Source organism: Scomber japonicus, chromosome 19 (assembly GCF_027409825.1).
Source record: "Scomber japonicus isolate fScoJap1 chromosome 19, fScoJap1.pri, whole genome shotgun sequence".
Taxonomy (NCBI): Eukaryota; Metazoa; Chordata; class Actinopteri; order Scombriformes; family Scombridae; genus Scomber; species Scomber japonicus.
The window spans coordinates 1,053,966-1,063,318 of record NC_070596.1 but is presented as its reverse complement, the minus strand read 5'-3'; the positions used below and the strand labels follow the sequence as shown (position 1 = coordinate 1,063,318).

The window sequence follows — 9,353 nt, the reverse complement described above, 5'->3', positions numbered from 1 at the left end:
TTTTATCTTTCTGTGGTTCATTATTTTGGGGCATCCTTTTTACTTGACAGTGAAAAGTCCAGAGCTGACAGGAAATGAGAGAAGAGAGACATGTAGCAAAGGTCCCTGCAGACAGACTTGATTCAGTGGTCAGCATCTTAAAGTCCTGAGCCACCAGGAAACTTCAGTTTTTTTTTTATTTTGCCTTCCTTGTCTTCACGGTACAGGGAATCCTATTAGAAAAAAACTGTGAACTGTGTTGGCGGTCTTCTCAGCAGCTCCTTGCAAAATCACCAATAACTGTTAATTTCTCTGTAATGTTGTTACTTCCGATGTGTGATCGACATCTATAACTCCAACTGACAGAACACTGACACACAATCTGTGGAGTGAAGCAAAACACAACCTACTTCACTTTTCAATAAGTTAGCTAAAAAGACACATTCATGTACCTTTCTCTGAGGGTTTTGTAGTGATGGATGAAGTTAGATGTTGTGGTGGTCATGTTACTGACTTTTGAGGTGTAGGCCTCTTATTACTGCATTCATTGACAACATAATCCCTTAATCCAATTGTATATTTTTGGACCAACCTGCTCCATGAGCTACCTTGCATGTTGGCCTAAGTTCATCTACCGCATCTTGGTAGGTTACCAGGTTTGCGTGCATTACACAAGAAATCACCCAGTCATGTTTCAAAAGCAAAATGATATCTAGAAAAGAAAGAAGAAAGTAATTTCATAAGTCTGTCTGTAGTCTAAGTCAAGTTTTTTATCAGTGTTAATCGAGCAAGTCTACAGTCCTCAAATTTGCTGACTTGAGTCAAGTCATGTGACTTTTATGCAAGAGGTACATTATCAATATCTCCTCAGTCGCTGTGTTTGTTTTTGAGTTTGTTGTTGTCATACACTTTTGACTCTGGGCTGCCCCCTGGTGGATGTATTGGTTAACATCCATGCCAACGTGAAGGACGCATGGACGTATGTGAGCAGTGATGGGAACGTTGAAAAGGACGTATACATTTTCGTACGTACCTTGTACGTACGAAAAATGGGCCTTAAAGCTAGCAGCTCCTGGCAACATGTTGTCTACTAGCATAACACACCCAAAACTCCAACCAAGCTGTCTGCTGTTGAGTTGCTTTGTGAGCTATGTAGATGCCAGAGTTTGTCTAGGAAGAAAATATATGGTTCTACTGCATCAATTTTAACTCTTGAATAATTAAACAGTCATTGGTGGAAAATATTTTAATCTTTTCATTTACATCAGAGCACAATTAGAACAGACATTTTGATCACCACATTTCTCTTCATTGGTGAAGCTGTTGGTTCAGTATGTTGTTTAAAGACCACATCCTTCCAAATAAGGGCTCACGTCACGGCCTGCGCAGTGAGCGCGCCAGCCCACCCTGAAACCAGACAGAAACAATGGCATCACTCATCTTTCTGCATTTGAAGGTGTGTGCAGTTTATAGCATGAGTCACATTATCAGGTCTTACCAGGCTCTGATGCCATTGGGGTCCCTAACGACACGTTTGGCACAATTGATCGCCACGCCAACGTTATTTGTCAGGAGCTCTGTGAGAACAGAACCAGAGCAAAATAGGAAATTTGGATTTGAATGGTAATCGAAAAAGTAAGACATTAGAGAACCTTTACAGAACAACTAAGCCTTTTTATAGCTGTTATTAAAGAAAATATATGAGCATGTTGGTGGAAATCCTGGTAATAACATTTTTGTTGAAAGGATATCAGCTTATAAAGTTCTTGTGGGAAATGTATTAGAAAACAGCTGCTTACTTCTACATCCAGTAGACACAGAGCAACGTTATTATCTCATTAGATACTTTTTTTGTATCCACCTGATGAAGCTAAGTCCTAAGTTTTCTCTTAAGAAATATCTGGCTCTTTATCAGCTAAATGTTCCACTGAGTCTGTTTGCCATTTGATGCTGGGCAGGTGGTGTACATGGATTTATCAGAGCGTATTTGTTGAAAACAACTACCTGCTACTGCTGGAAAAGCGGATGATGAGAGCTTTTGGGATTAAATAGTAAATGTGTTGTAAAACATCAACTGTGAGCTGAAAGAAGCTAACAAGCTGTAGAGCTGTAGAGTAGCGGGGTTGGTGAGAAACTACTGGACTAAATTATGATGAGTCATGTAAAGTAAATCTGGACACAACAGGATTGATGACAAAACTTGCTTACTCACATGGCAACTAATACAATAATAAATCAGGTTTCAGTTTTGGAGTTCATCACTGACCACTACACTTGATGCCACATGCGTTCCCTGAGCCGGGGGTGCGGCCGTCATCACACCAATAGCGACTGTTTATCTGGAAGATGCCATAGTCAGTGGACCCGTCAGTGTTGTGGTTGATGGCTTGGGTGTTGTAGCTTGACTCCCACTTGGTCAAACAAACCCCTGCAGAGGAGACAGAACAAACGCTCGTGTAGACCACCTAGACTTTATTGTGACATACTACTTCAGAACTCAACAATTAACTTTTACGCTTAAGTGGCACACTTCTTTTAAGTCCAGCATGGTGAACATTGACTCTGCATCAGTTTTTGTTATACAAAATATTATAGTTGTGTGGCATTGCAGTGTAATACCCCATTCAGACCAAGAGAGGGATGCAGGTTGAACCCGTGTCAGGGTTTCTGTATCAGTCAACCCCTCCTTCATGATAGTTCTCTCGAACTCGAGAGCTGTTAGTGAAATAGTCATAAAATATAATTGTACATGGACAATAATTTGATTTCACCACACTCAGCATGATTTTCAGATGGAGGTATTTCAGTTGGACATGTCTTCTGTGATTGCGCCACAGTTTTTTTTCTGTCAACTCAGAACAAGTAACTGTTTAAAAAATAATGATGTTTTATAGTGTGGCAATGTGCTTAAGAACTGGTTAGGTTTAAGCACAGAAACCAAAAGTTATGTTAAATAAAGATCATGGTTTGGGTGAACATGATCACTTAAATGATAAAGTTAGGCAAACTTCGACATCATTTCAATATAAATACATTGTGCTATATATTTACCATTAAATCTGCCATGTCCAAAGGTGGAAATTTGTCCCCTTTTTATAGATGCTATAGATGACATCTGTCACTTAAATATGGTGTAGGCACAAAATATACTTCAAATTTAAATACACTAGTCTGAAAGTTGTGCTGTTTATGAAAAAACAGTCATGTTCATGTACACAAATCTGTAGATAAAATTGTGTGAATATTTCACAAACTGTGAGACTGGTCGCATGACCAGAGTTGGATGCTGGTCTGACATTTTGACATAAATGTGGTCCTGGATGCAAGGTCACCATTTAAATATCTGATTGCTTTTGTTTTTTGTTGTGAGCTACTCAAGTATGATGTAAATGCGCACTATATATAAACTCAGCTCCACCCCTGGTTTACAATCTCAGCCAAAAATGCTGTTTCTCTCTTTCTATTTTTCTGTACTTTGTTTTTATTATTAGTGTTGGGGGTGGGGGGTTAATTGTATGTTTCAATGTTTCTCAAATTGCATCTTTTTCTGTTTTATGTAAAGCACATTTAGTTGCCATTGTGTATGAAATGCGCTATATAAATAAAACTGCCTTGCCTTCTTTTTGATTGTATCATTGATTGAAACTTATTGTAGAAAATTACTTGTTGTCATGTCCACTCCCCAAAGTACAAACCACGTCCACTTTTATTTATGCCAATGGTATGTCTGGAAGGATGGTGATGTATGCAGAAATTCTGCAGTTAACCCAGGCTGGACCTGTATCTTATGTGAATAGTGACAACAAAGGTTTGTCCAGTGTCCAATAGTCCAATATGAATAGGTCCATCGGGTGTCTGCTGTATGAAAAAGGTATAACTGTTTACCACATATCATAGTAGACACCATAATAATACACATAAAGTTCATATTGACTTTATGTTATAAATGAAGCAAGTTTTAAAAGTCTGATAATTTATGTACATTTACATGACCCAAAATGATTGGAACAAAGGCTGGTTTTAAAGGTGGAAATGTTTCATTTAAATATCTACAACACATTGGCATGGTTTACAAAATGAACTGACTTCGCGTGAATTGGCAGATAGAGTCCTTTAAGACTAATGTCATTTTGTATTGCTGTTAGCTAAAAAACAGAAATGCATATAAATGAGTAACATTTCTGTTTGTGGCCACATGCCGAATAACAGGCTTGTTACTCACAGTTGGCCAGGCTGATGCCGTAGTAGCCGTCCATGCCATAATTCTTCAGCACTCTGGCCCATTGACATCGTTGATAGACCTCAGCACTGGACAAAACCACCAAGAGAAGAAATACCAGAACCCTCATGATTGACTCTCTGCAGGACTAGATGAGGCCAAATCTGCTTAGTTCAAACTCCTGAACAATGTTGAAACATGCATCTGGGTCTTTTTATTTGAACTTTGAACAGCTGTTTGTTTTCAGGCAGATTGTGTCATCAGTGTTATAATAGAGACTGAGGTGAAGGACTGACAAGGTGAAGTGTAAATGCTTTGCAACAAATACACCTATAACAAAGAAGAACATTTGACAGGGAGTGGAACACTTGTGTTACAGCCAAGACAAACTGTTTTTGGAGAAAGAGTTCTACCTTACTTAAAAACAAAACCTTGAATTTAAGGATGAGCAAACCAAGTGATATTGACTTTCAGTGTTATGCAACAAAAGTCATAGTGTGTATCCTTGAGGCCTGACCAATGTATTGAAAGTATTTTAGATGTTTGTTTGTTTTTTAATTTTACCTCCAGGTTTGCTAGTTTGTGGTCTTCTTCTTCCTTGCTTACCTGCTGCCATGGCTATTTCTCAAAGTACAAAATATGTCCACTTTTATTTATGTCAATGGTATGCCTAGCTTAATGGTGATGTATGCAGAAATCCTGCAGTGAACCCGGGCTGGACCTGTGTCTTATGTGAATCGTGACAATGTAGGTTTGACCAGTGTCCAACAGTTTGATATGAATTAGTCCATTGTGTGTCTGCTTTCTGAAAATGGCATCACTGCTTACCACATATCATAGTAGACACCATAATAATACATTCAAAGTTCATTTTGACTTGATGTCTTTTTGTATAGACAAGCTGAAAATGCTGTGGACACTTTGTTTCAAACTCTTGGACAATGTTGAAAGATGAATCTGGGTTTTTTTTCATTTGTACTTTGAACGGCTGTTTGTTTTCAGGTGGGTTGTGTTATCAGTGTGATAATACAAACTGATGTGAAGGACTGACAAAGTGTAGATGCAGCGTTGGCACAAATTCACCTGTAACAAAGAGCTGTAATAAAGAAGACATCTGAGTGTCAAGAGTGTCAAGACAAGTAAAACTATGTTTTTTTATTTTACATCCAGGTTTGCTAGTTTGTGGTCTTCTTCTTCCTTGCTTTTGCTGGCACATTACCATTATATCAAAATAAATAAAAACATATCGCTTAAAATTTACTAGCCAATAAATTAGATAAAACACACATTCACACACCTTTCCTTGACGGTTTTGTAGCAATGTTATGGTGGTCATGTTACTGATTTGCCCCCATGATAGCTGCCTTACACGTTGGCCTCTGCTGCATCTTGGTAGGTTACACTGGAAATCACCAAGTCATGTTTTAAAAAACAAGTCAAGTCCTTTCTAGTCATCTCTTTAGTCTAATGCTGTGTCTCAAATCTCGTACTTCTGTACTTATACTTCATATGTGTTCACACTGAGAAGTATGGAAAAATGCAGTGCACTATTATTACCTGAATGGTGCACTCAAAACAGTCAAAAATATTTGTAACCACGAACGATAACTTGAATGCTAATGCTAGCTTGCTAACTAGCCATTCATCCTTTCCGGTAAGTACGCAACGGGCGTGTTGGATTTGAGACAACACTAACCTGTCAAGTACAGAGTGTACACAGCGTACTAACAGAAGTGTACTAACAGAAGTATGTGATTTGAGACACAGCATAAGTCTCGAGTCCCCCACCTATGTTGTGGAGTTCGAAAGAAGTGAGGTTACCAGACCTCTGTAGCCCACTCCTCATCTCTGCTTGAAACTAGCAGCTCCACGCAACGTATCTTCTACTAGCATAACACACCCACATCTTGAAGAGTACTTTAATGTATAATTTTTCTTCTTACTGTCATGGTCATGTACCTCAATTACCTCAAAACTGATGACTAGAATACTGTTTGTACAAATATTTTTTTAAAACACCACATTAAGATATTGTTAGCAAACAGTTTAACAATTGCTAATTTATCATATATCAGTAGAACACAGTCAGACTGGTTTCTATTTCTTAACACATAACTACAACTAACTTTTACTGTGACACATAGAAACTGTTCCAAAATGGCATCAAGTAACTCTTTAATAATTAAACAGTCATTGGTGGAAAACAACTTTTTAATCTGGTTTTACATCACAGCATAATTACAACAGACAAATGTTGAAATCACCACATTTCTCTTCATTGATGAACTTGTTTAAAGACCACATCCTGCCAGATAAGAGCTCAAGTCACGATACTGGCAATGAGCGCGCCAGCCCACCCTGAAACCAAACAGAAACAATGGCCCCAATCATCTTTCCGTATTTGAAGGTGTGTGCAATTTATCTCCATGAGTCACATTATCAGGTCTTACCAGGCTCCGATGCCATTGGGGTCCCTAACGACACGTTTGGCACAATTGATCGCCACGCCAACATTATTTGTCAGGAGCTCTGTGAGAACAGAACCAGAGCAAAATAGGAAATTTGGATTTGAATGGTAATTGAAAAAGTAAGACATTAGAGAACCTTTACAGAATAATTTAGCCTTTTTATAGCTGTCAGTAAAGATAATTTCACTTCTTTTTATGAGCATGTTGGTGGAAACCCTTTTAATACAATTTTTGTTGCGAGGATATTGAAGTGAATCAGCTTATAAAGTTCTTGTGGGAAATGTATTAGAAAACAGTTGCCTACAGAACAACGTTATTATCTCATTGGAGACTTTGTATCCACCTGATGAAGCTAAGTCTGATATTCACTTTCCTTTTAGCTCTGAGAAAACTCCTGAGAAAAATATCTGGCTCTTTATCAGCTAAATGTTCCACTGAGTCTGTTTGCCATTTGATGCTGGGCAGGTAGTGTACAGTGGGTTTATCAGAGCTTGTTTGAAAACAGCTACCTGCTACTGCTGGAAATGGGGGGGGGGGGGGGGGGGGGTGAGAGCTTTAGGACTCAATTAAATAGTAAATGTGTAAAAACCATAAACTAGGGGCTGGCTAAAACAAGCTAAAAATCTGTAGAGTAGTGGAGTTGGTGAGAAACTACTGAACTAAATTTTGCTGGGTCATGTAAAGTAAATCAGAACACAACAGGATTGATGACAAAACTTGCTTACTCACATGGCAACTAATACAATAATAGGAAAATGATCTTTTATGGTTTCAGTTTTGGTATGGTGAAATTTTGGAGTTCATTACTGACCACTACACTGGATGCCACAGGCGTTCCCTGAGCCGGGGGTGCGGCCGTCATCACACCAATAGCGACTGTTTATCTGGAAGATGCCATAGTCAGTGGACCCGTCAGCGTCATGGTTGATGGCTTGGGTGTTGTAGCTTGACTCCCACTGGGTCAGACAAACCCCTGCAGAGGAGACAGAACAGACCAACACACAGACCACCTGAGACTTTATTTTGACATACAACTTCAGAGGTCAACCATTAACTTTTAAGCTTAAGTGGCACACTTTAAAAAAAAAAAAATTAAGATTTTTCTACTGGCGTAGATGCCTTTATTTGACAGTAGAGAGACAGGAAATTATGGGAGCGAGAGGGGGGTGTGACATGCAGACACTTTTTTAAAAATCCAGCACGGTAAACATAAACTCTGCATCCATTTTTGTTATACACAATATTATGGTTCAGTGGCATTGCAGTGTAATACCCCATTCAGGCCAACACAGGAACACAGGTTGAACCTGATGAATTTCAATAGGACTTCTTTATATCTTTCTGTCAACTCAAAACAAACAACAGTTACAAAATAATTATGTTTTATAGTGTCAACGCTGTGGTTAAGAATTGGTTAGGTTTCAAAACAGAAACCAAAAGTTAGGGTTAACTTGGGTTAAAATGATCACTTAAATTATATTTACTAATGTTACTTCCTCAAAGTTAGGCAAACTTTGATGTCATGGCAACTTGGAGGCGATGGGGCGAGCATTATCCTCCTGCAGAAAAGTCCACCCTTTGCCACTTGTTTATCTACTCATCCATTTGAGGCAGCTGTGGCTCAGGAGGTAGCGCGGTCATCAACCAATTGGTAGATTGGAGGTTGGTTGCTGGTTCCTCCAGTTCACATATTGATGTATCCTTGGGCACTAATCCCTAACCCTAACCCTCACTATATATAAACTCAGCTCCACCCCTGGTTTACAATCTCAGCCAAAAATGCTGTCCTTTTTGATTGTATCATTGATTGAAGCTTATTGTAGAGGATTACATGTTGCCATGTCTACTCCTCTAAGTACAAATCACATTCACTTTTATTAATGCCAATGGTATGGCTGGATGGATGGCGATGTATGCAGAAATTCTGCAGTGAACCCAGGCTGGACCTGCGTCTTATGTGAATAGTGAGCAGTGTCCAATAGTCCGACATGAATAGGTGTCTCAAAATGGTATAACTATTTACCACGCAACATAGTAGACACCAAAATATACAGAAAGTTCATATTTCCTTTGTTACAAATGAAGAAAGGTTTTAAAAGTCTGATCATTTGTTTACATTTACATTACCCAGAATGAATGGAACAAAGGCTGGTTTTAAAGGTGGAAAAGTTTCATTGACATTTCTAAAACACATTGGCATGGTTTATAAAATGAACTGTTTGTGACTGCATGCAGAATAACAGGCTTGTTACTCACAGTTGGCCAGGCTGATGCCGTAGTATCCGTCCATGCCATAATTCTTCAGCACTTGGGCCCATTGGCATCGTTGATAGACCTCAGCACTGGACAAAGCCACCAAGAGAAGAAATACCAGAACCTTCATGATTGACTCGCTGCAGGACTAAATGAAGCTGAAACTACTGTGGATGCTTTTTTTCACACTCTTGGACAATGTTGAAACATGCATCTGGGTCTTTATAGTTGAGCTTCGAACAGCTGTGTGTTTTCAGGTGGATTGTGTTATCAGTGTGATAATACAGACTGATGTGAAGGACTGACAAGGTGAAGTGTAAATGCTTTGTTTCAAATTGACCTGTAACAGAGAAGAAAATGTGATAGAGAGTGGAACACTTGTGTTGGAGCCAAGACAAACTGTGTTTGGTGAAAGAGTCTTACCTGACAAAACC

General features: G+C 38.9%; 2 protein-coding genes across 2 annotated transcripts; both read right to left on the bottom strand.

The window, feature by feature from the left end:
• Positions 1–1,210: 1,210 nt before the first annotated feature.
• On the bottom strand, positions 1,211–4,399 carry LOC128380094 (lysozyme C-like). Its single transcript, XM_053339789.1, has 4 exons — positions 4,202–4,399; positions 2,246–2,407; positions 1,478–1,556; positions 1,211–1,386 (listed from the first exon to the last, which is right to left on the bottom strand). Exons 1-4 carry the CDS (start codon positions 4,326–4,328, stop codon positions 1,320–1,322), a joined length of 435 nt encoding a protein of 144 aa, XP_053195764.1. The 5' UTR covers positions 4,329–4,399; the 3' UTR covers positions 1,211–1,319.
• A 2,016-nt stretch (positions 4,400–6,415) lies between these two features.
• LOC128380095 (lysozyme C-like) lies at positions 6,416–9,099 on the bottom strand. Its single transcript, XM_053339790.1, has 4 exons — positions 8,923–9,099; positions 7,478–7,639; positions 6,649–6,727; positions 6,416–6,556 (listed from the first exon to the last, which is right to left on the bottom strand). Exons 1-4 carry the CDS (start codon positions 9,047–9,049, stop codon positions 6,490–6,492), a joined length of 435 nt encoding a protein of 144 aa, XP_053195765.1. The 5' UTR covers positions 9,050–9,099; the 3' UTR covers positions 6,416–6,489.
• Between the last annotated feature and the right edge of the window lie 254 nt (positions 9,100–9,353).

Bases quoted from the DNA above. Each gene is read 5' to 3' on its own strand.
- LOC128380094 (XM_053339789.1), bottom strand. From the start codon at position 4,328: ATGAGGGTTCTGGTATTTCTTCTCTTGGTGGTTTTGTCCAGTGCTGAG. The intron at 2,408-4,201 runs GTGAGTAACAAG...TCTCCTCTGCAG, and splicing joins CGGCATCAGCCTGGCCAACT to GGGTTTGTTTGACCAAGTGG. The intron at 1,557-2,245 runs GTCAGTGATGAA...CTGTTCTCACAG, and splicing joins ATGTGGCATCAAGTGTAGTG to AGCTCCTGACAAATAACGTT.
- LOC128380095 (XM_053339790.1), bottom strand. From the start codon at position 9,049: ATGAAGGTTCTGGTATTTCTTCTCTTGGTGGCTTTGTCCAGTGCTGAG. The intron at 6,728-7,477 runs GTCAGTAATGAA...CTGTTCTCACAG, and splicing joins CTGTGGCATCCAGTGTAGTG to AGCTCCTGACAAATAATGTT. The intron at 6,557-6,648 runs GTAAGACCTGAT...GTTTGGTTTCAG, and splicing joins CCCAATGGCATCGGAGCCTG to GGTGGGCTGGCGCGCTCATT.